We start from the raw sequence: 25,701 nt of genomic DNA, 5'->3' as shown, positions 1-25,701 counted from the left end.
GCCAATGACCGGTCGTGTTGGGGCGGAGCCCACAGGCCCTAGTGGCTTTGGTTGTACGGCGGCTTTGGCGCATTTTCGGCTGGTTTGATTCATCCATTTTGAAGAGACGGGGGAGCGGGGGGCTCGTCTGATTAAGGGGCCCTGAACCAAGGAGCGGCGGAGTTTGAGAAGCCAGCAGCTCGGGGTTCGGCGGCAGCGGCCCCATCGGCCGAAGTTGGGGGGGGTGGGGCGCCGAGCGCGCGGGGTGGGGGGGTCCTGGTCTTTGGCTTCTCGACTCGGTCCTGTTTCGACAGCGAACATGTCTCGGCCTGTCAGGTCAGTGCGGAGTCCGAGGCCTGGAACGGGTTGGAGGGGGTTGGGGTGAGTGGTGAAGGAGTGGGGGACAGAAGCCTAGAGTCGGCCCTCTCCCGTGCCACGCGCGGCCTCCTCCCTTTTGGGGCCCGCGCGCGCCCTTGAGCGTGGGGGGCCTTGCTTGCCCGCGGGGCTGCGCGGGGGTAGCGGCCGCGCGCCCATGCGCGCGCTCCTCCCCGCCCCGCGCCTTTGCAGGGCTCTGGGCTGCTTTGCTGCCTCCCCCACTCGCCGCACTGGAGCGGGCGGGGTGTTCCCTGAACCGCCAGCGGTCGGAGGGGGAGGGGTGTGAAGTCAGCGCCCCCACCCAGGCCCCACCTCCTCCGGCCCGGCCCCTTGGAGCCGGCCGCGGGGACCAGCGGACTCGGTCTCGGACCCCACCTTAATTGGGGGGGGGGGGGGAAGGGCGGAGACGCCGTTTTGCCCCTTCCCCCCTCGGCTTGCGTGGGGGTGGGGGTGGGGGACTCAGCCCTCTTTCTCTAGCGGACGGGGGTGTTCCATGCAAAGCAGGAGGGGCAGCTCTGCCGCCGGGCCCCGCCTCCGTCCTCCGGGGTCGCTGCAGAGCCCCGCCTCTCGGATCGGGCCGGGCGTGGGTGGGACGCGTTCTTTTTCCCTCCGCAGCAGAGAGAGTTCGGGACTAGGCCCTGGAAAATGCTGTGTCTCACCCAACTCGTAGTTTTGAGCTGGTTAACCCCCGCTCCCCCCGCCTCGAGTTCGCTCTTTGCCTCCGACTAGAAATGTCCTTCCTCGGAAATGTCCCTACTCAGGGAGGTGTGGGTTAACTGCACGACCCAAATCCCGTGTGGTTCTCGTTCCCGCTACCTCTCTCTCTTCTCTTCCTCGGCGTACACGTCTCGGATGTTTTTGTAATCTTATCTTTACCTCGAATAACTTTAATAATAAACGGGCTAGATTCGGTTAGTCGTTAGACTTTATTCTGAGAATTTCAACAAGTTTGCTGTTCCCCAGCGGACGGTGGAATCGCCCTTGGCCATCCTCCCGGCTGTCGTATGGAACGTGCCATTTATGGAGGGGTGTGGCTTAATCCAGTCTGTTGAGGCCTTACGAAGGAGAACTGTTGCAAATAAATATTACTTTTAATATAATGTCGTTGGCGCTTTCAATGTAAGGAATTGGCTACTTTGCATAGTGCTTTATGGATAAATAGGTTTAGTTTCTAAATGTTTTAATAGTTGTTGCTTCCCCTTCTTCATTCCAAGTTTTGTGAGGAACGGAAGTATTTTGAGCTAGAGCTCTAAAGGGAGGTTTGGAACCCCGGAAAGGGTTTTGTGCTGCACCGTTCTGTCTGCAGACTAGAACAGCAGCCTCCAGCTGGTGGGGGTATGGGGCTGCAGGCTCCTACGCTCGGGGTGGGCGTGAGGAGAGTACTAACTAACTACCTGACAGCTTTTCTGCCTAATTTTAACCCACATCTCCGATAACTCACCATCGCCACCGGGAAGAGTTTTGCCTACTTTTTGGCACGGAGTCTGAATAGATATTTCAAATTATAGTTTGCATACTTTTTTTGGCATAATAAAATGACCAGTGTATCCCATTAGTTTATGTAGAGTATTTTCTTTAGGATCAGGACAAATAGACAATATCATAATAAAGATTTGTTTCATCTGGATTGGATCTTCTGTCTTCTGGGAGTAAATTACTGTGTGGTGAAATTGGACTATTACTTTTGTTTACCTTATAACCGCAGTTCACTAGGTTTTGATGACTTTTAATTTTATTGTTGTAATTTTACTCATTTGCCTGAGTTTGTGCTCCCAAATTTAGACGCTGGAACACGAACAGAACTTTTTTTTTCTTGAAAACTTGGATTTTTAATGTCACCGGGTAGGGGTAAATATATTAAGCACGTTCTAATCAGTTTTTTGAAGGCATTGGGATTTGTGCACAACTTTTTTCTTGCTCAGTCTGTTAAAAGTAATTTTAACTGTACATTTGCCCCTAATTGAAGAATGAAGTTAATATATTGTGGGCTTTTTTGGGGTCACTTTCACGTTATTAATTTTAAAGCAACTTGGTTTTTGATTATATATTTTAGTGATGAAGTCTCTTTGTAACTTTTTTGAAAGCCTTTAACGTACTCTTGACCAATAATAAAGCAGAAATAATTAAACTTGACTTTGGTGGTTTGTTAAATTTTGCAATAAAAAAAGTTCTGTCTTAGGGAAGTGCTTTTGTAATTGAAGAGTCTATGTACTTGAGGGAATGTAACAAAAAAAAAAAAAAGATGTTGACCTAATATCAGAATGATCAACCTTGTTTAAAAACAAACCCAAAACAAAAAAAGCATGTGTTGGAAAATGTGTCCCTGCAGCTTCTTTTGGGATATGTTTCTGCCCTTAGGCCTGTATATAATTTTGAGGATTTTCTGCTTTTCATTTTTTACTGTGACTATTATTTTCATATTAATATTAACCTAAGCATTTAAGGAAGATTTAGAAATGTACCAATGGCTGCTTGACACCAGTTTCCAAATGAACGGAATGATGAACTGACCGATGCTACGGCACGGTTTTCCATAGACATGTGTGCAACACATATCTAAGTAGTTCTGTTCACACTGTATTGCTGTCACCTTTTACAGTATCTGACTCATATATAAATGAGAGCTGAAATATTTTAGGCCTTGGATTCAAATTTATAGCGTAAAATTGCAGTCTTAGAGCCAGAAAAATTTAGGCAGATTCATTTTACGAGTGACGTAATGTGGGGACCTGGACAAGTGAAGTGCCTTGCATCACACACTAGTAGATGCCAAGATTGGGTCTAGAACCTAGATTCTTAATTTACAGCCCTGCTTATCCTCATCCTCCTCCCTTTCCACATAATCGCTTGTCTCTTCTACCAGATAAGTGTTGATGTTATTTTAGTGTATGGCACTTTTAACTTTTCAAAATGCTTTTATGAGGTAGGGAAGAAAAAGCTGTTACTTTTGAAAGAAAGCTCAGAGATTTACTAACTTGCCCAGCCTAGAAACCAGGGTTTTTGAAATTTACCTTTGTATATTCTCCAGAGATCTCCTTTATTGAAAATGGTCCAAGTCACTCAGATCAATCTGTTTGCTCCTTTCTTTATAATGTAAGTGTACCTGATGTCTTGTCTTCTTTTGTTTAGTACTTGAGACTGCAAGGAACATTTAACATTGAAAGTTTAGATGTGAAAGCATAGGCTCTTTTACAGATTGATATAAAATTTTTTTGGTCATTTTTTATTTATGTTGAGAATCAGCTTCCCCAAGATTCCAGATTGCTTTCTTTTCAAAGAGAATTCGGTTGGAATGTGTCTGGATTTCTAAAAAAAAAAATGATATTCTCTCTTACCAGAAAATTAGTTTCAAAAAGCCCTCGGTTAAAGGGAAAAACTTGGAAACCTGAAAATTCAAGGCAGCTTGGAATTTATGATACCAAGGATACACAGGAAGACACGAGTTTAGTATACTAGTAAATGTGGTTTTAGATGAGCCTGGTTCCTTGTATCTGATCTTATTCTCTATGTCCAGGTCGTGTGTGTGTGTGTGTGTGTGTGAAAGAAGTGTGATTTTATTAACCTTTGATCTATACATGTATTATTACTTACATGTCACTTTCTTCTAAAAAGACATAAACTCTTCTGTAGACTTCACCTTCAAAGATATCTCACGTAATAACTTGGAAAGCCTGAATAATGGGGGAGTTAATTTTATAACAACACTTAAGTATTCAACATTTCCTAACATATATGTATTTAATCTGAAAATTATAAGAAGACAATGTTGGGAATTCCCTGGCGGGCCAGTGGTTAGGACTCAGCATTTTCACTGCCGGGGCCCAGGGTTCAATCCCTGGTTGGGAAACTAAGATCCAGTGTGCGGCAAGGCCAAAAAATAAATAAAATGCAAAAAAAAAAAAGTCTTTAAAGTTTGATTTTTTTTTTTTGGAGTGATTACCAAATAAACATTTACTAAGAGTAAGTGCAGAGTCAGGTACTGAGGATTTCACTTTATCTTGTTTTATCCTTGTTACAACCCTGTAATAGAGGATTTTTTTAAAATTCCCATATAGTAGATGATGAAATAAGCTTAAATAATGTTACTCAAGGTCACAGAACTGTGAAACAGCCAAGATTTGAACCTAGATTTTCTGAATACAATGCTGGCATTCTTTCTGTGGTACCACTCTTCCCTTCCTAGTGTTTGGCATGAAGATGGTCAAATGCTATTTTATTTTGTAATCTCTAAATAATGGTGAGTGCATTCTGTATGCACTGGTTTTTAAGCTCTATATAGAAAATATTTGAGGGGAAATATATGGCCAAAATATTTTAAATAGCAGTTTTTTCAACTTACTCTTCAAAACAATTCTCAGAAAAAGTTTTAATTAAAAGCATTTTTTTTTTTAACTAGAAAGAACTTCTGAGATTAAGTCCAGTTCCTTCAATTTACTAGTGATGACTTTTAAGTCTAGGAGCTAAGGCGTAGAAGTAATAGTAAAGCTGGATTTAGACTGCATGAGTCTTACCTATTTAACTCTCTATTAGATTTACATTTATTGTATACATTTGATTCCACATAGAATGTTTTACAGGTCCACAATCCTTAGTTTGAAACCATTGGGGAGTATATGTGTTCAGAAGTTCAAATTTTTTCAAAAATTTAAAAAAGGTAACAGGGTGCCTATACTGTATATATAATGTACCATCACCAGTCTGGGGTAGTGCTCCTGTAATCAAACACATTAATCTCTATGGTAAAACCTAGGAATTTTCACACTAAAAGAAAATTCTAAAAAACCCCTCTTGTTTGCCCTGCATATGTTTACCACCATATAAATTATGAAAAGACTTGGTTGTCAGAACTTTTTGAATTTCTAAATTGTAGATAAGAAGACTAGACCTTTAACAGCACAGTTCCTTTCTCCATCTTCAATTTTAGAAAAAATAAAATCACTCGAAACTCAATAGAGCCATCACTTAATGAGCAACACTTTTTGTGCCAATTCTGCCGGGTACTTCTCATGTTTTTCAAAATCTTGAACAACTCTGAGCAAGGTATATATTATCCCTTATTTCATATGTGAGAGGGCTGAGGCTTAAATTAAGTAACTGATCCAGTTCACCTAACCATTAAAAAGGAAGGAGGAATTCAAATAGAAGTTGTGGCCAGTGTGATCTTTCTAGTCAGACACTGCCACGGGGTGTTACTCTATCTCGTGGTAGTAGCACATTTGGGGGTTATGGTTCATAGCAGGACTTTGGTGGGGAAGACCAACTTTAAAGTGAGCTGGGGGGGGCGGGGTGGGTGGAGGAAAGGAAAATTTCGAAGGAATAAGAGAATATGTGAAGGGGTTAATTAAAGGAAAAGACACCTGAATGTAGAGGAAAAAGCACTGAAGTAGTGTGAGGCTTTTGTGGGAGGAAACATGAATGTTAGATAAGTGGCATTTAAGTGTATACATAATTCAGGGACATTTCCCCCTGACCAAAATAAGTGAATAGATTCCAAAGCCACCTAAAGGACACCACAGAAAATTAATGGACTCATTTTATGTATATGTATAGATGCAAGAATGCCAAACAGTATTAGCTAACTGAATCCAGTATGTATTAAAAATACATATGATCAAGTAGCATTTGTGCCGGGAATAAAACTTAAAATCTGTCACTGATTCATATTAAAAGACCAAAGGAGAAAAACCATAGCATTTGAAAAGGTTCAGCACCTATTATAAAACTCGTCAGTATATTACAATTAGAAGGAAATTAAGATTAATAAATTGGGGTTGATTTAACTTGACAAAAGTTACAAACCAAGATAAGTGGTTGAGTTTTAGTGTTTGAAATCATTGCAATACAACTAGTTAGTTAATAAGGAGAAAGTAGTTTTGAATAAAGAAAGGGAGATTGATTTTATTTATGTTTTTGGTCTGTTTTCCCCAGAAATATAAAAACAAGGCCACCATTCTGTGTAACTCTGGGGCACCATCTATGTTACATCCACATTACAGTCCATGTGAATAGTGCCCCTCTGGCACTTAGAGACTGCAGTGTTGTGGACAATAAGAGAAAACATTTGATTTAGTATATGACCACTTTGGTCAAAATGGGGCATCCCTTTGTTTTGTTTCAAAAAATATTACTATCTAGGTTCTAGGAAGTGGAGCTGATTGTTACAGAATTGCATTGCCATATTTTAAAATAGTATCTAAATAGCCGTAATTATAGGTCTTTGAAATACTTTTGGTGAAGAGACCACAGGTTGCCAAAGAGTGGTTCAGCTGGCTATAGCATATTTTCAGGTGCTTCTTAGTGCCTGTCTACTTATTGAACTGTGCACCTGTTCAGTTACCTGAAAAACAAGGTGATCTTCAGGGAGATTTCATGTGTCAAGATAAAATGGCCCATAAGATGAATTACTTGAGAAACGAAAACTTAGCTCCACTGAGAAGTAAAAATCCAGCTGGCTATTCATTGGGCTGGGATAACAGACTCTCTTCCACAGATACTCTACAACTGGAAAGATTTATAACACTCCTTTGACTACTGCTTTCCTGCTAAGAAAAGATTCTCTAAAATCAGGCTGTCAGAAACTTTGCTATTTGAAATTATATCAATAAGAGTGAAACATCACACTTTTGTCAGGAAAAGCTATCTCCTTTTGACATGGAGAGCTATCCTCGATTTACATTTTTAGAGCTTCAAATGAGGGGTTGCTGGGCACAAAATTCACATCTACCTTAACTTCTTTGCCAAGAAATAAGACCCAAGGTCCACTTCACTGTCTAGACCTGATGTAGACCCCTTTTCACAGTCTGCTGTGCTTTGAGCCTATCAAGACACTGCTTCATTTAAATTTCACCTAAATTGTACCCTTCCCCAAATCCTTTTTAAGTTTTCCTCTGTTTGGTGAGATGCTACACATTTCTGATGTTCCATCACCTTTATTGTAATGAGTCAGTAAATCTTTGTCAGGCTACAGATGTGTCCCTGGTAGTTGGGTTAAGACAATTGGAAGAGTCCACTGAGGGTTCCAAGACTCTTGCTGCAGACAGGACTCTACTTGGTAATATGCTCATCTGAGACCCCTTTAATCTCACCTGCTTGAGGTTTACTCTGTTCCTAATTGCATAGATTTTGCACTAAACTTCTGTTGGGAAAAATCTAGCCCATTTTATTTACCCAATACTTTGTTATACTCACTGAAATTTGTATGTGACTTTAAAATAGTATACTATATGGAGAGAATATGGTGGGACTGAATGTATTTTGGGAATAAGGAGTGCCATATAAGAGTTCATATTTATTCATCTGGACTGAAATATTAGCAAGTTGATAAAAAAATTTAGGAGAGCATGGTGACAACTATCTCAAACATACCTGGCTCATCATTCAGAACTCCTTTATTCCCCTTTTGTGCAGAAATTAGAAATTTACTTTTTCCATTTGAAAAACTTTAAAGAGCTATTTCCTGTAATGTTCTTGATTTTAAATATTTACTTAAAAATTTTTGCTTTCTTGTATCTTGTGACTGTTTTTGAATTCTGTTTAATTGTAAAAAGCAGAATGATATAAGATACAGTCAAAGCAATATATCTTAGCCAAAAGGAACATGAAGCTCAAAATAAGCAACTGTGAGAAATTACCCTGAATTGAGTTTAGGTATCCTGGCTTCTATGAACTAATTTTCTTATATCCTGAGAAAACTTGGCGTATGAAGAATCTTGAGGGATAGAAGAATGGAGAGAGGTAAATGTCCTAAGTTTTAAGGACATTTGATATGCAGAAACTTTAGTATTTAGCCTTGAAGAAAAAAGTGGAAACTGTCGCACAAATTTTAAGGGCTGCTCTATGGAAGAGGGTTTTGATTTAGACCATGGTGATCCCAGGAGCTAGGCAAGACAGAATTGGTCAGTGGACTTTAGAGGCAGATTTCACCTCGCTGAGAAGAACTGTTTCATTATCTGGTTTTCTTGGAATTAGTTGCCTTGGGAGATTGTGAAAGGTTCTCAGTCATGCCCTTCCAGGGACATTTGTTGATAGGATAACACGTTTGGGGTAAGATTGGATTAAATTGTCTAAGGTCCAGTAGCTGTAATACACCTGGTGGTGTATCACCCTTCCCTCTGTCCCCCACGGGCCACCAAACTTTGATAGGTGTTATGAGTGCTTAAGTTTAAAAAAAAGTGGTTTTCTTAAAACTGAATTAAAATAGGAAGAGATGTTATACTTTTGTGGCCATGGATTAATAACAAATCATTTTTTGTAAAGGTGAAACTAAAAACTACTTTGGAAATCATTTTATTCTATAGCAGTGGCTCAGACTTTTTTGATGAAGTTCCTATAAGAAATACATTTTACGTTACAATTTGCTACACACAAGAATACAAATACCTGAAGCAAGTTTCAGGAACTTGCCAGTTATTTAGGTGTAATTTTCTCTGATATTTTCTATTTGCTTCTTTTTCTTTTAAAATGCTGGTTATAGGGAATTCCCTGGCAGTCCGGTTGTTAGGGTTCAGTGCCCTCATTGCCAGGGGCCTGGGTTCGATCCCTGGTCAGGGAAGTAAGATCCCACGCGAGCTGCAGCCAAAAAAATAAAGTGCTGGTTATACGTCAGTAAATTGATTTCAGGACCCAATAGTGGGTTGTGACCAATAGATTAAAAAACATTGTTCTAGATGTTTATCACTTAGGTGATTAGTGAAAAGAGCTGCTATTTTGGGTTTCTCAAAACTCAGATTTCAAGTGCACTTTAAGTGCCTAATGAGAAAATTGCTGAATTCTAGAAAATTAGCTAGGTGTTTCTTCTCCTTCCCTGCATTGGTCAGAACAATAGGACTTCTTGAGGGTAAAAATGGAAGATAGCTTTATTGAGCTAAATAATGTAGTAAATTGTCTAAAAGTCTCTCTGATTTGCCTTGAGAAAATGATTTTGTGTTCTTTAAGTAATACAAAGCTTAGGGTGTCAATAATTAAATGTGGGTTTCTATTTTAAAGTTCTGCTTCCTCACCTGGAACTTAATTGTTTCTCCATATTTTGATGTGCAGGTTTGTTAAAGAGTAGCACTGAATTTTGTGGTTTTAAGTTGTTTTCTCATCTTTAAGGTTCAAAGGGTTAGAAGAGATCATCTCAAAAGATGTGGTAGTTTCCATCTCTGAAATACTGTTGATCCTTGATTCTTTAGAATATTAGTTTTACATACCTCACATTTCAGGAATATTATTGATTTGGTCTTGGATGGTTGCTGCTATAAGAAAGAAAAGGCATTTGGGGGGTAGACTTACCAGTATTCAGTAGAAAGAAGTTGATGATTAAGAGAATGGAAGAAAAAAAAAAATCCTATTGCTTGAGTTATCCACATTTGGTGCCAAAAATGGATCTTTTAGTGTTCTTTGTCTAGCTTCCAACTTTACCTTTCATTTTTGCACTTTGATGCAAAAGTAAGGGCTTATCTCAAAGCTCTCTGGTGATCATCCAGGAATTGGTTCATTTGTGACCAAGGTACCTTTAGAATCTAAATATAGCGGTTATATCAGCTTTTAAAGTAAGAGCAGGCATATAATTGAAGTTTTTTGGGTTTTTTAAACTTATTTATTTATTTTTGGCTGCGTTGGGGCTTCGTTGCTGCGCGTGGGCTATCTGTGAGTGGGGGCTACTCTTCGTTGTGGTGCGTGTGTGGGCTTCTCATTGCGGTGGCTTCTCTTGTTGCAGAGCACGGGCTCTAGGTGCACGGGCTTCATTAGTTGTGGCGCACGGGCTTAGTTGCTCCGCGGCATGTGGGATCTTCCCGGACCAGGGATCGAACCTGTGTCCCCTGCATAGGCAGGCCGATTCTTATCCACTGTGCCACCAGGGAAGCCCCTTAATTGAAGTTTTTGTGTTCCTATAGTTTCTATTTTAAACATTTGTTTTCCTTACTGGGTTACAGTTCTCTTTTCTAGTGCAAACTTTTAGACTTACTTAGATGGAACTCCAGTTGATAGAAATCGATCTAACTTAAATGGTGGACTTAAAATAGCTACCGTTGCTACTTTCTCTGGCCTAAATGGCAACTGAAAACTTTTATCATAAAGTTGGAAATAATATAAAAATAGGGGGGTATTTTGATATTGCATTTTAATGAAATGAGCAACAAACTCTTAAAGACAATCTTTCTAAATAGCACTAGAACCAATACTCTAAGACATAACGTTTTTATTTTATTTTATTTATTTATTTTTTAAGACAATGGTTTTAAAAGGAGCGGCTTAATCGTGCTGTTCTAATAAATAAGAGTGTTACTTGTGTATTCACGTGATTCAAGATTGCAGTAGTATTCTGGGTGGAACAAGTTAGTGCTTACAAGAAATAATGGCTATTTATTGGATAATTGTGTACCTGGCCCTCGAAACAATCTCGAGAGATAGGTATTGTTTTTCGTATTTTACAGGTGAGGAAACTGAAGTTCAGTGAGGGCAAGTAACTGGCAGAGCCAGGATTTCAACCCAGTTTTAAAAATCTGTGTTTTTAACTTTTATGCTATACTGAAATTTTGTGTTGTCCTCCCAGTTCCAGTTTTTGATGCTCATTTTACACTGAAGAGTTGGTTTAGCTTTGGCATTTAATTTAAGTAATAAAAATGAGAATGTTTCTTTGTTTTCAGCTAGAGGTAGGACTTCCTATGCCTTTAGACTTAAATATTGCCTTCTTAATTTCAAGTTTGCATAGGAATAAGTTCATCAAAAATATATATCAACCCTGAATAAGGTGAATCTCTAAGTAGTGGAAAACAGTATGTTTTGAATAAGCATCTTTAGAAAGCAGAAAATGAACCAAACTATTATTATAACTCATTATAATGAGTTTTTGTGAATGACCCTTGTTATCGTAGATCTTTTATTGAAATTATTTTTTCTTTTCCCCTCTTTAGCATTTATAGATGGATTTTTTTTTACTAGTTACCCTTAAGACAAGAGTGCTTCTATATTCATATTTTGCTTTACTCAGGTTTTACAGTTTTTGTGATAAATAACATTTATTATGTAAGATAATTCTGGCCATTTTCACATAATTGAAAGTTAAAATATTTTGTGTTTCAAGGGAAGCAGTAGTATTTCAATTTAGTTTTGAAATTTTTTAATTTAATTGCTTATATAATGTCAGTGTAGTCTATGTGACATTTTTGTAGTTTTCCTGTGTTGAAAACTAGGATAGAAAAAAATGTACTAAATAATTGCCTTTTAAATCTTTTTTTTTGTTTGTTTTTTGGCCGCACCGTGCAGCTTGCAGGATCTTAGTTCCCTAACCAGGGATTGAACCAGGCCACCGCAGTGGAAGCGCCGAGTCCTAACAACTGGACCACCAGGGAATTCCCCTTTTAAATCTCTTAGATTTTAAATAACAAGTTTTTCAGTTTGGAGAAAACTAAATTTTCTTTTGTCGTTGGCAGTGGGATTAAATGTCTGATAAGTTGAAGACTCCAGTGGTACATGCATCCTCTCTACTGATTCCCTTTCCCACACTAATCCTTTACAGATGCCAAGTCCAAGTCCATTCACTCATCAAGCCTTCCTTGAATTTGGTGTTCCAAATGAAGGAGAGACAACCCCTGTCCTCAAGATGTTCATGTTTAATAGGGAAGACAGACATTTAGTAGTTTATGTACTATCAATAAGGGATTAAAGTTGTTGAGAGGTGAGGTTATATCTGATATGAGTGAGAGTGATATGAATAGCATTCTAAGCAAGGGAGCTGCATGAGCAAGTGGTAAAAAAACAACCTGATTGGTGGAATTAAGCCTCCTGGGGTTGCTTGCTTGTTAAGTGGCAAGAGGTGAGATCTTAAAAGTCTTTAAGGAGATTGGATATTATCCTCTAGAGTATTTTCTAAAATTAGGTTTCTAACAGAGCTCTTAAAATTTGGTCCTAAGAGCAAAAAGTTCAGAAAACATTTGAGTGCCTACTTTTTACCTTGTTCTGTACCAGAAATGTGGATATAAGACATGATTGTTACTTTCAAGAAGCTTAGATTAGTGAAGAAAACAAATGGTACAGTGGTACATGTTAAGATGTATGGTGTGCAAAAGGATAGTTGACCATTTACAATTGAAAAAGTCGTCTTTTTCATTAAACTTTGATAATTTTATTTAATTTTATAGAGCAGCTTCTTAGATCTGTCAAGCAACTTAGGTCGTCAGTTCCCACAGATGAGGAACTGAGGCCCAGAGAAGTAAGTGATTTGTTTGAAGTTCTAGAACCCAGGATTCCTACTAACAGATTCTGTATTTTGTACTATATAATTCCTTTTTGGAGTGTTTCTAGTGATAGACTAAGGAAGTAACTATCATTAGTAAACTGTTAAGAAGTCCTTTATCTTGAACCCACACTTAATCTGATCACCAAAGCTAACATGTTTTCCCTTTTGCAGGTTAAAAATCCCAGTTTATTCAATAGTTCTTCATATGATCCTTTGCCATATGGTTACCCTCCTTTATATAGTCTCGTAGGATGTATCTATTGATACCAGAAATTGATACCGGAAATTGTACCAGTATTTTAGCTGCAATTCCACCAGCTAACCTAAAATTATTATGCCCGCGATTTCAGAACCTGTACATAATTGTTAGAGATAAAGATTTAAAACTCCCTTTTCCGGATCCTTTCTCCCTAGTTCCATGTCACATTTTCCTTGATCCTAAGTGATGCAGAAAATGGTCATCTTTGCACTGTGTTCATAATACTGTTTTTCATGGCATCTGTCATTAAAAATCACTATTTCCTGGAACATGATAAGCATTTGATTACTAGCGCCCCCCGAATAGGGTTTTTTTTAAGAAAAAATATTTTTATTTTATTCTTTTTTTAAAATTGTGGTAAAATAACATATTTACCATTTTAACCATTTTTAAATGTACAGTTCACTAGCGTTGAATATATTCACATTTTTGGGCACTCAATTTCCAGAACTCTTCCTCTTGCAAAACTGAAACTGTACATACCATTGACTCCCCATCCTCCACTACCCCACCCCTGACAACCACCATTTTACTTTCTATCTCTATGAATTTGATTAGGTAACTCATGTAAGTGGAACTAATAGCAATATTTTTGAAATTAACTTTACTAATAGAAGGGTATCTTTAATATATAAACTCAGTTTCTTATAACAAAATATAGTTACAACATATTTTATAGTTTTGCATCTTGACTCATTGAGGCAGTAAAGTCAGAAGATATAATTCATTGTTGGTAGACTAAAGAAAAACAGAATACAAGATTCCTTAAGAGCCTTTCTTTTTTTTTCTCTCTCTCTCTTAAATCAAGGATGTGGCTATACCTTCCTCCACATCTAAGCCCCAAAGATGTGTTCAGAATTCACCCCACCCTATCATTTTTGCGTATTATATAGAAGTTCTGCCTGCACTTGAATTCTTACTCTCCTGTTCTTGCATTTAAATGGTGTCTTAATATATAAAACCAGGAATAGTCCTCGACTTATGTTTAAGTGTAGTTAGTGGCATGTTTCCCTTACAGTTCTTTCGGTTCACTTGTTTAGTTTCCATTTAGTTACAGTACATCTGAGGCTCTTTTAAGTTCCAGGCTGTTTGGATACTAACATGGAAGCTCTTATATCTCTCTGAGAGGAATTTTAAACTTTTAAGTTTAGAATATGAAGTAGGAAAATGGAAATTAAATTTGTTTGAGATATTAAAGATGCCTTACCTAGTAAGAAGTACTTAAAAATCACTGAGTCAAAAAAAAATCACTGAGTCAAGTAAATACATAAATTTGTATCTTTAATAAATGCTCTTTAGGGAGTTCCATGTAGCCTAGTGGTTAGGATTCCAGGTTTTTCACTGCCATGGCCCGGGTTCAATCCCTGGTCAGGGAACTAAGATCCTGCAAGCTGCGCGGCATGGCCAAAAAAAAAAAAAAAGCTCTTTAATAAAGAGTATCTTTTGAATCAATTTTTTTCCATCCCTTCCTATGTAAGGCTTAACTTACCGTCACCATAGTGACGGTAAGTTAATTAAATATAATTAACTATTATATTTAAAGGTCACTTTGCCGTGAAAAAAACTCAGTAATAACCTTATTTATCAGGTGTACACGTGTGTATAGCAGTAAGAATAAAGTAACATTTACAGTTTTGGTTTGTGTGCATATGATATCATCTCTGTATAATGAATATTTATGGTAGTTTGGCTTATTTTGCTGTTTTATGTACTTGTGGGAGGTGGGAGGTTGTTTTGTAGGAAAGGATAGTATTTGAGCTATGCCTCAGATGAGCAATATGAGAATTGTCATTTGAAATACTTTCGGTTTAAGCTATACTTTCCTATAACAAAATGGGACATTTTTTGGCTGAGGTAGGGGCTTGTTGAAAAATAAATTTCAGAGAGCTAGTTCTAATTCTGTTTGTGAAGTAGAAATGTGGGTTCTGATATCTTAGAAAAGTCCTACATTTTTGTGATCTTAATTAGAGTCTCTTCTTTCCACAGAAATAGGAAGGTCGTTGATTATTCACAATTTCAGGAATCTGATGATGCTGGTAAGTTTTGTGATTTCAATAAGTTGTAAATTCGACTGACTAGTGGAAGAATACCCAGCTTGTGTACATTCTTATTATTCTTTTGAAATAGGTTTCATTTTTTATTTTTAGACCGTTGATGTATATAAATTATGTCAATCTGTGTCACCCAAAACAAACGTTGAACTTGCATGGATTTTAACTTTTCCTTAGTAAATCATTGATAATAAACACTTGAATAATTTTTTTTCTTATCTGGTTTTGGAGTCCAAAGTTTAAATGTGTGATAATTCTGATGCAGTGTTTATTAGTTTAATATATCTCCTGCTATAATCACGGTAAAACTTGTACATTATAAGAGGGAGTATGTAAATTTTTTGCATAGTAAAGTATGATGAGAGTATTTTGTGAAATACCTTTGATTTGTGAACTAAGAGTGAGTAGTGTGTCTTAAATTGTAGCCATAAAAGGTCTTTTTAGAATATGTCCTTACTCTCATTTTCCAGATGTGTTTACTATTCTTTTTCCTTTATTTTTTTAAAATCTACTTTTACTTTATAAACATAATACTATGTACCTTGGGAAAACCTAGAAAATGCAGCAAGTATAAAGAAGAATAAAAACATAATCCACCCTCCCAGAGGTAATACTGATATTTATTAAATGCTTACTAAATGTTTGCACTTACTCATTTAATCCTTAGATCATTCCTGTTAAAATGGGATTATACTATTTTTATTTCCATTTTACAGATAAGGAAACTGAGGCAGAAATATTATTCAAAGTCCTTTAGCCAGCAGATGGCCATTTTAACCTTTTTGTCCTTTTTCTCCTTTTAAAAATATAGTTGACATATTGCTATAGAATTTTGAGTTCTGTGCCCCTCCCACCCACCCCTACTTATCTTTCTTGTGTTACTAAAAGTTTATGTTGGTTAATGGTTGTATGGTATTCCATAATTTATAATTATCCAACCATTTAATAATTGCTGAAGCTTCAGACTGTTCTAGATACTCACGATTATATGTGATGGTGTAGTAAAGTTTTGGAAGAGTCACTTTTTAAGGTTTTATAGGACTTTTTAAATTGGAGGTATTTTCCTCAAGTGCCAGAGTGTGCTATATATAATACTTTAGTTTAAAAGTAATTTACTTGATAACAGTAATTGTGTTAGGATTGTAGAATTGTGGGTTCTTTACAGTCTAAAATGCTTGTAATATAACCATATTACTATAATAGTTTCCAAATAAATATGAAGATGTGGAAACATGTAAGTCTTTAACAAATTAAAAGGGTAGAATATAAAGTAAGAGATATTTGACTGTGGGTATATTAAAATATACACATGAGGACTAGAGAGTAATATGCAAAAATGGAAATGATTGAGTTAAGGTGGAACTGGAGTAGAAAAGATTTTTTTTTTTTTAATTTTATTTATTTATTTATTTATTTTTGGCTGTGTTGAGTCTTCGTTTCTGTGCGAGGGCTTTCTCTAGTTGCGGCAAGTGGGGGCCACTCTTCATCGCGGTGCGCGGGCCTTTCCCTGTCGCGGCCTCTCTTGTTGCCGAGCACAGGCTCCAGACGCGCAGGCTCAGTAATTGTGGCTCACGGGCTTAGTTGCTCCGCGGCATGTGGGATCTTCCCAGACCAGGGCTTGAACCCGTGTTCCCTGCATTGGCAGGCAGATTCTCAACCACTGCGCCACCAGGGAAGCCCGAAAAGATTTTTTTTTTAATGAAAGAAAATTATTTAGGAAATTCTGCCCTCTCACCTTTTAAATAGCATGAGAGAATTATCAGTAAATAGAGTGGTAATTTTGACATGTAAAAATCATAATATAGTTCATTGAATTTGAAAAATACTTTGTTTAGATGAAGATTATGGAAGAGATTCGGGCCCTCCAGCTAAGAAAATTCGATCATCTCCCCGAGAAGCTAAAAATAAGAGGCGATCTGGAAAGAATTCACAGGAAGATAGGTAAGAGGCATAAGTCTGATTCTTCTTACACTGTCACCACTCAGATGAGGATAGTGTCTGGTCTCTAAATTGGTAGAATCTTCAGTTACTTTGGGAAAGTGCTTATTCACCTAATGTTGTTTTGCATATTTCATTTTATCTCAGACAGTGCTTCTGAGTCTAGAGGTTAGCCTCTTTAAGGTCATGGAATCCAAGGTGAGCTCCAGGTATGCCAGAATGACTTTGGTGCTACTTCAAACCTCTGAACACAGGTAGAAAGATTGTTTAAGTATATAATTTGTTGCCCAAGGTTAGTATTGGCATTTTCATTGTAGAAATGGCAAAGAATAAGTGACCTTTCCTATTCAGTCACAGATCATTGGCAGAATCATAACTAAAGCTTATAGAATGTTAAGTTCCATTGCCTGCCGAGTTTTACTATCTATAGTCAATTCTACTTTGTTTAAATAATTTAATCATTTTGGGCTGTTTCCTTTCCCTTAGTTTTATAAATGAATTCAGATGAGTTGTATTTTTAACTGTAATTGTCTCATGAGACCAGGGTATTGTAGCTTTCATCTCTGCTCTTACAGCTATACACATTCATTCACTCTCATACTCAGTGTAGCATAACTTTAAGACCTCCTTGATGGTAGTGGTGGTGGTGGTGATGATAGTTACCGTTTATAATTATTATGTGCCAGTATCTATTATATGCTAATTTATATTCATTATCATTTAATTCTCACAAAACCTTTATTAGGGTAAGTAATATTAACTTAGAGGGGTCAGTGATTTATCCAAGGACCAGCAAATAGACCAGTAGATTTTGAAACCATGTCTGTTGGACTCCAAAGTCTATTTTTTTAACCATTAGGCTATACCACTTCCACATAATACTATTAAGTATGAGTAGTTCAAAGAAATGAAATAATAATTCTCACTAGTTCTTCTAAGTTATTTACTTTTGAGCACTAAAACCACTATAATCCCTAGGCAGAAATCTTTCCATTCTGAATTCACAGAACGCTAAGTTTGTAAAAATAATAATAATTAATAAATGTACCTAGTATTTTCTGTTTGCTTGAATCGCTAACATCTAATATTTTCTTTCCTGGAGAATTTCAGAAATGTGGAAAAATTTTGAGGAAAAATAAGATAAAATTATACTGTAGGGAGACACGTTTTCCATAGTTTCATAATATATCTCTCTAATCCAGTTTTATATAGCAGCCCAACTTAGAACTATCTTTCATTATATTTATTTTATTATATTTCTCCTAGGAATGAGCATCTTCGTGGCCTGTTGTAATGTCTCATCAATATAATTGATACCTAGCCTAAATTTTTCCTTGTTGCAGTCATCTGGCTTTATGACTCTCTGCTAAGTGTCCAGGAATGGTTGAAATAAATATAGCTTTTGTTGCCATTTGTATTAAGTGCCTTGTACATTTATTCCCTCAGACCAATATTAATGTTGATTTTTTTGTTGGTCTCTACTTAAAGGTTTAGCTTTTACTTGACTTCACTGTAATGGGGCTCAAGGATTAACCGTCTCTATAAACTCAATAATAAAAGAACTAGAGGAAATGATACCGTTCTTCATCATTATAATAGACTTGTGAATTAAATGCTTACTTTGCATAAAATATTTATATAGAACAGTCACAGGTTTCAGAATTATAGTATATTTGGATCAGATTACTTAGTAAAGAAATGTGTTTGGTTTTTCTTTTTGCTTAGGAATCTTGGGTTCAATAGGTTGTCATTTGAGTGTGGTGTAAATTACAGGAATACCAAAGAGATTTACAAGATCTGCTGTTTGAGAAAAGAAAGCTATCAACTTTTATGTGACTCTTTCTTTTTTTGTTTGTCAGAATTTCTCATGGAATCATAAAATTATAGCGCTGAAGAGTACAAGTGATTTGCCTAAGATCATACAACTAAATAATTCATGACAAAGACAGAACACTAGAACCCAGATTTCCAAGTTAAGATTTGTGAAGATATAAAATGTGCATCTTTGTGACCTAAAAAGTTATTTTATAAAACTTTCCATTGAACTTTGAAGCTCCTTAACTTCTTATTTTACTCTGCAGTGACCTTTAGCTCGCTTTTATTTTCTCCATGATACAAGGCAGGCCTATGTGTTGAGGTTTCTGATGTATAGAAATATTGGACTCCTAAATATTAATATTAGGAGGTAATTAATTAATTTGTTTTCATTTTGTTTTAGATAAATTTTTTAGGCATATTGTAATTTATATAACTAAACTCGTTTCCTTTAATAATTATAAAGGTGTTTTCTACATCTATATTTGAGGCTATCCATTTACTTGCCTACTTTACCACCATTGATACATTATATAATTTATTTTCAGTATATTCATACTTTGCCTCTGACAACAAAAAATTTTTCTTAGTAAATGTTCTCGTGAACCAGGTCTTATCCATAGGTGAAAAGTTTTTAGCCTGTGTTGAGATACCTTCTTTTTTTCCTTTGGGTCTTCAGAGGAAGCAGTGTTTTCTAAAAGTAGATAAAATTGTTCTTAATCACCAGCATTCCTATGAAGTAGGGAAATAATGCAAGCAGTTCCACTCCTCAGCATCTGTTTGAATATTTTATGTATAAAAGAGGCTTTCTTCGACGTTCTCCTTCAGTCAGATACCAGAGATTTATGTTCATTTGGATCTTGATCTAAGATTTTTAATCTTTTCCCCCTTCCGCTTACAGTGAGGACTCAGAAGAAAAAGATGTGAAGACCAAGAAGGATGATTCTCACTCAGCAGGTAGTAAAGAATTTTTAATGTAATAGGTGTAATTCTATTTATATATTTATTTATTGGACATTTTAATAAGTGGTTTTATTATAATGCCAGGCTCTGTGGTAAATGCTGCATTACAAACATTATGTGTTTCCATCTTCAAAGAGCTCACAGTGGTTCTCAATCCTGGGGCTTATTACAGTTTCCTATGAAGGCGGTTTGTTTTGGTTTTTGTTTTGGTTTGGTTTTTTTGTTTGTAGGTTTTTTAAAAAAAAAATTTTATTTATTTATTTGGCTGCGCCAGGTCTTAGTTGCATTGCCGCGTGCAGGATCTTCATTGCGGCATGCGGGATCTAGTTCCCTGACTAGGGATCAAACCCGGGCCCCCTGCATTGGGAGCGCAGAGTCTTAACCGCTGGACCACCAGGGAAGTCCCTATGAAGGTTTTTTTGTTTTTTCTAATGAATTAATTAATTAATTTGTTTTTGGCTGCATTGGGCCTTCGTTGCTGCACGCGGGCTTTCTCTAGTTGTGGCGAGCAGGGGCAACTCTTTGCTGCGGTGTGCGGGCTTCTCATTGCGGTGGCTTCTCTTGTTGCGGAGCACAGGCTGTAGGCGCGCAAGCCTCAGTAGTTGTGGCACACGGGCTCAGTAGTTGTGGCACACGGGCTTAGTTGCTCTGCGGCGTGTGGGATTTTCCCGGACCAGGGCTTGAACCCATGTCCCCTGCATTGGCAGGTGGATTCTTAACCACTGCGCCACCAGGGAAGTCTGCTATGAAGGTTTTTATAACCTACTTATATCCATCCCATCCCAGGACTTCTCATTCAGTAAGGTCTAGGTGGGATGTTGGGGCTTTGTTTTGTATAAGTATTTACAGATTATTCTCATGCATAGTCAAAATTGAAAACCATTTACATGAACAAATAAAAGATACCAAACTAAATAGAATAATAAGAATAAGGGGGAGTGATGACTCCAGGTTGGAAAGTAAACAACGATTAGTTTCAATCTGACTCTTTTTAGCTGGGAAGTAGTCCTTTGAAACAGTAGCCACAGAGAAAGTTTTTTTGTAAGAATACTAACTTAAAAGAATTAATGAGGAACTGACTAAATTAAATGTTAAATGCTGATTACTTGTTGGTATTTATTTTTTAAAATGTAACTCTTAAAAGAATTGAGAGTTTATTCCATCTTGCTCCCAACCATTTTAGTTGTGGTCTATATTCCCCTGCTTTTGCCTTCCTGGATCCCCCTTTAAATGAGACTGCTATTTAGCTAATATGTAGAGGGTAGACAGAGTTCCACTGGATTCACTCCACTGAGCTATTTTGTGTTCCGTTTTTTTTTCCCAAGTCTGCTAATTGTCTGAAAATAAATTATATTAACCTTTTGCGCTGTCTAGTGCTGTTGTGATAATGTAACATACACTTTTATTCATCTGCCTTGTGAATCCTAATTTGAATCTCTTACATTTGTAAGCATTTGAGCACTTCAAGATGAATAACTCTGTACTAGTGTTAAGCTACTGTGAGGTGCGTTTAGTTTTGAGTCTACCAAAGTCAGTTCCGTTCCCTGTGTCTATTTGTCTTCAGGTGAGGTTTTGGGTAGTGAAAGTGATGACTTGAACACTGACCATGGCAAAGCTTATAAGACTCGAGTGTTTCCAGAAGAGTAACAGCTAAACCTTAACAGAATAAGGGAGCCTCAAAGTCCAGGAGGAGGGCCGTAGGTAGAAACTAATAAAAATATAACTTGGTCTAGAGCCAATAGGCTGGCATCCTGTTGTTTAACCAGATTTATGCACAGCCACAACTGTGTGTTGAAAAGAACTTTTAATTTATAAACTATAGTATATGAAAGTAATTTTTTTAATAAAATTGTATTGAGATCTAATTGATTTAAATATGTGTTTTAAAGATTTCCCTCAATCTCCTCTAAACTGAAATGGCCACACCTCATTCATTGAAAAGGATAGTAGTTTGGCATTATTTTAGGTTCTGTATGTTTTGTATCTTAGAATAAATATCATTGGAAGACAATCTTCCCCTGTTCTACTATTTAAAAATACTTTTCTAACTTTAGTTTCTAAAAACTGTGTAGATAGGTTTGAATGGGATTGAGAATTTCAGGGCAAAGCAATGATACAAGTTTAAAGTATGTTATAGGAAACATGGGCTCACACCTAAATTCAGCTTTATTATTACTTAGAACTACATGCCTAAGTTATTTTATATGTACTAGTGGGTGCATAGTCTTATTCAAGCTCATTCTTTGAATTTTAGCTCTTTTGTATATTTTGTAGAAATTTTTAGGGATAAAATTTACCCTTTTTGAATGAAATAAAGCTGCAGGTTATATCTCATATCGGCTTTTCTAGTCGGCTCTCAAACCCATAACTCTTTGATCATTGCATTATACCTTTGATATTGCAGAGGACAGTGAAGATGAAAAAGAAGATCATAAAAATGTGCGCCAGCAACGGCAGGCAGCCTCTAAAGCAGCCTCTAAACAGAGGGAGATGCTCATGGAAGATGTGGGCAGTGAAGAAGAACAAGAAGAAGAGGATGAGGTGCCATTCCAGGAGAGTACGTAAAGCTGCCTTGTTACTTTGCTCATGGTTTTAGTTTGTGACCTCGATTACTTCCACGTTTTTGTGGATGCTCGATGTTAAAATCAGTCGCTTAAGTTAGATACTAACTATTAAAAGAGACGACTGTTTTGATATCTTTGTATATTTTAAAAGGTTCAGAGATTCTCATGATCATTATGTCCATCATTTCTACTCAAATACTGAATGAACAATTGTTAGACTAACAGTTACGTGGTGGGTGTTGTGATTAAGATTTGTATTTTGGCTTGGTGGAGAAGGGTGTAGACCTCACCTTGCAAAAAAAGGTGTTGACTAAATTTAGATGTTTCACAGGTTACTCAGATTAATTAATTACATGTATATCTGCTTTGTGTGTAGTTTTCTTACTTCATTTGTTTATACTTGGGCCAAACACAACAAATCAGTTCAGTTTCATTTCCCTAGTCTCATCAGGACTATATAGGAGTGATGGAACTACCAAAAGTTACTTGATGGCTTCAGTTTTTATCCAGATTAAGTCTTATCTTTTCCTGTTTTCAACGTACTCTTCAAACAAGTCAGTCATGTAACCCTCATGGTGTGTGCTAAACCATTTTACAGGTGGGGCCAGTGACAGTTCCAGCCAGATTGGTAGTACAGCTGCAAATAGAATCCAAGAGTGTTTGACTTCCAAATCCATTCTCCATTCTTAGCACTCTCTCCCTTTGTTCACTTGGAAGGCTGTATACATTAAGTTGGACGTTGAAATTCTTCTTTCCTCTCAGAAGATTCCGGCAGTGATGAGGATTTCCTAATGGAAGACGATGATGATAGTGACTATGGCAGTTCAAAAAAGAAAAACAAAAAGATGGTTAAGAAGTCCAAACCTGAGAGAAAAGAAAAGAAAATGCCCAAACCCAGGCTAAAGGCCACAGGTGAGCTCTGCAGAAGTCAGATTAAATTACTGCTTTGAAAAATGTGAAGAACCAATAAACCTTCTCTACAGAAGTTCTTCATTAGGGCTTGGCATTGGCCACGTACTTAACAAAAATAAAAGGATCCTGTCTTCTATACCTGGAAGTATCACTTATTTATTAATAAGGACTCCAGCCCCTCTGAAAGTCTGGTGGCTTAGCCCTGTTCTTCAACTACTGCCATACGAAAGGCAAGATTTGGGAATGACCTGTTAGTGTCAGGTACAGTGGTAGAAACACCCCACCAGCATAGCTATTACTGCCCTTTTTTCCCACTGATATCACAATCCCAGCAGCTAGTAAAGACTTGAAATTGTGAAAATACACACCTACAGTGATATATTTAAGTTCTGTGTTCTGATCCCTACACCATCCTCTGTGCTAGCAAAATAAAATCACACTTGACAGCATAGATTCATTTTCTTTAGGCCCTTATGGTTTCTACCAGGTATTCTCCTGGTTGAAGCTAGTTTGTGATTAAATCAGAAAGCTGGATTTGCTTTTTTTTATTCTAGCAAATAGAACTTTTACTCATCATGTCTTACTGTTAGTAATGATGGAACTGTTAGAAGTTATTTGATGGCTTTAGTTTCTATTCAGGTTAAGTTGCATCCCCTCTTCACCTGAGTTTTAAACATAAACAATTTTTAGTTTCACAAGCCACTAAGGATGATGTGCAGTTTCTATAGCATCCTGTTTCTCTATTGTAAGCATTACTGCTAACATAACATTACAGTGTTGTTTAAAAGGGTTTGGAAACCAGTACCCACCTTCATTTTTAGTAAGTTAGGGTGTTGTGTTTATAGATTTTTTTCTTACAGATTATTTTCTTTAGTAGCTGATTTTTGTTAAAGATGCTTTTCTTCCCTTCCCCAAATTGGTATTTTTCTTCTTTCAGTGACGCCAAGCCCTGTGAAAGGCAAAGGGAAAGTGGGTCGCCCCACAGCTTCAAAGGCATCAAAGGAAAAGACTCCTTCTCCCAAAGAAGATGACGAGGAACCAGAAAGCCCTCCTGAAAAGAAAACATCTGCAAGCCCTCCACCTGAGAAATCTGGGGATGAAGGGTCTGAAGATGAAGCCCAGTCTGGGGAGGATTAAAAGTGATGATGGTTTGGGGAGAGATTTTATTAAAAAAAGAGAAAAAAAAAAGAAAAAAGAAAAAAAGAGGGGAAAAAAAAAGAAAACCTACTTAAGATAGAATATGGTTTTGGCTATGGCTTGACTCATGGGCTTTCAATGCTTTTTTTTTTCCTTTTGTTGAAAAATAACATTTTCTTCTTCTTCTTTTTTTTTTTTTTAAGAAAACCATTGTATGTTTAATTTACCTTTTTTGTCTATGGGTCTCTTTGTCGCGACCCCCTCTTCTCCCTCCTCCTCTTTCCCAATGAAAGCCATGTTAAATTAATCACTGGATTGACTGCTTCATTTTTATTTTTAATGGAGGGTATGCCACAGTTGTAAAGCAATAAGATTTGAGGTGAACACTATGGAAATTTTGCTTTTTGCTAAATGGTAGCAAGTTAAACAGTAATCAAAAAACATAGAAGGTTTTAGTTAAAAGTGATTGTTTCTTTCTCTACCTGAACTTTTTAAAAAAACCAGTTGTCATCTAATTCAAGTTTATATTCTATACACAAAAATATGGATGTCTAGAAAAATCATGACTTTAAACTTCCACTGATGGGGCAGGTAGGAGATAAAGATGAATTCTGAATTGTTACTAAAAGTATTCATGTTTTTTTATCCTGGGGCAGCACAGGGAATTGAGGTTACCTGACCTTGTTTGAGGGTGTGGGTTATTTTTTTTTTTTAATTTCATCACTTGTTATCTCTAAGAGACTCGGAGCCAGTGATCCTTTATCCTGCTACAGTCTTTACGGAACTTTAAAAAAAAAAAAAAAAAAAAGCAAGGGCCGCCAAAACTTAAATCTTTCTTGATTTTCTATTTCATTCTCTAATGGTTCATGTTTTAAAATATATATATGTATCTATTCTGTTTCTTGGATAAAATTTTACCAAGGATCAAAAGAAGAAACCCTAGAATTTAAATGGGGAGATCTATATATCACAGTGGATTTCTTCTCAAACTGACAATGTTTAGGTTTTAAGCAAATAAAGTACCAGTTAATGTGAAACTCAATCACAAAGACTTGACATTTTTGCTTTATGAAAACAGAGAATTGAAATTCTTGTATGCCATAAATGTGCATTCAGATCCCATGAACCATGCTCTGTTTTTATCTGGGGATAGAATGTTTTCCTTTTCATACCCCTGTCTTCCCATTTCTTTGTAGAAACATGGTATGAAGTCATCTCTTGGATTCCTGCTAGTACATAGGACACTACTGCACAGCCCCACCACTAATGGCTACCAGCCCTGCTCTAGGACATGAATTCTCCAGGTTCTGTTCTTCACTTACTTCATATCCTGTGCTTGACGGGAGTATGTTAAACGCTGCTCCAACACTATTCAGTTAGCAGTTATCTTTTTACTGGTGCCCTTGCTCACTGCTCATGTTGCTTAAAGCAGGAGTTTAAGGGGCTCTGAGGGGCTGGAGAAACCATGCATTCAGGAGGTCTGTG

At 37.0% G+C, this 25,701-nt stretch overlaps 1 protein-coding gene across 2 annotated transcripts; it reads left to right on the top strand.

Moving 5' to 3' along the window:
- The first annotated feature begins 210 nt into the window (after nucleotides 1-210).
- Nucleotides 211-24,523, top strand: NUCKS1 (nuclear casein kinase and cyclin dependent kinase substrate 1). 2 transcript variants are annotated; one of them, XM_059940374.1, is made up of 7 exons: nucleotides 211-315; nucleotides 14,823-14,872; nucleotides 16,723-16,828; nucleotides 19,542-19,597; nucleotides 22,008-22,160; nucleotides 22,933-23,079; nucleotides 24,017-24,523. In XM_059940374.1, the coding sequence occupies exons 1-7, from the start codon at nucleotides 299-301 to the stop codon at nucleotides 24,214-24,216; spliced, it is 729 nt and encodes a 242-aa protein (XP_059796357.1). In that variant the 5' UTR covers nucleotides 211-298; the 3' UTR covers nucleotides 24,217-24,523. The 2 variants fall into 2 exon arrangements, with proteins under 2 accessions (XP_059796357.1, XP_059796349.1); XM_059940366.1 differs by having other exon boundaries at nucleotides 212-315; nucleotides 22,930-23,079.
- Nucleotides 24,524-25,701: the final 1,178 nt, after the last annotated feature.

This window comes from Balaenoptera ricei, chromosome 1, assembly GCF_028023285.1.
Source record: "Balaenoptera ricei isolate mBalRic1 chromosome 1, mBalRic1.hap2, whole genome shotgun sequence".
In the NCBI taxonomy this organism is placed as follows: domain Eukaryota; kingdom Metazoa; phylum Chordata; class Mammalia; order Artiodactyla; family Balaenopteridae; genus Balaenoptera; species Balaenoptera ricei.
The sequence above is the reverse complement of the archived record's forward strand: the minus strand, read 5'-3'. Positions and strand labels throughout refer to the sequence as shown.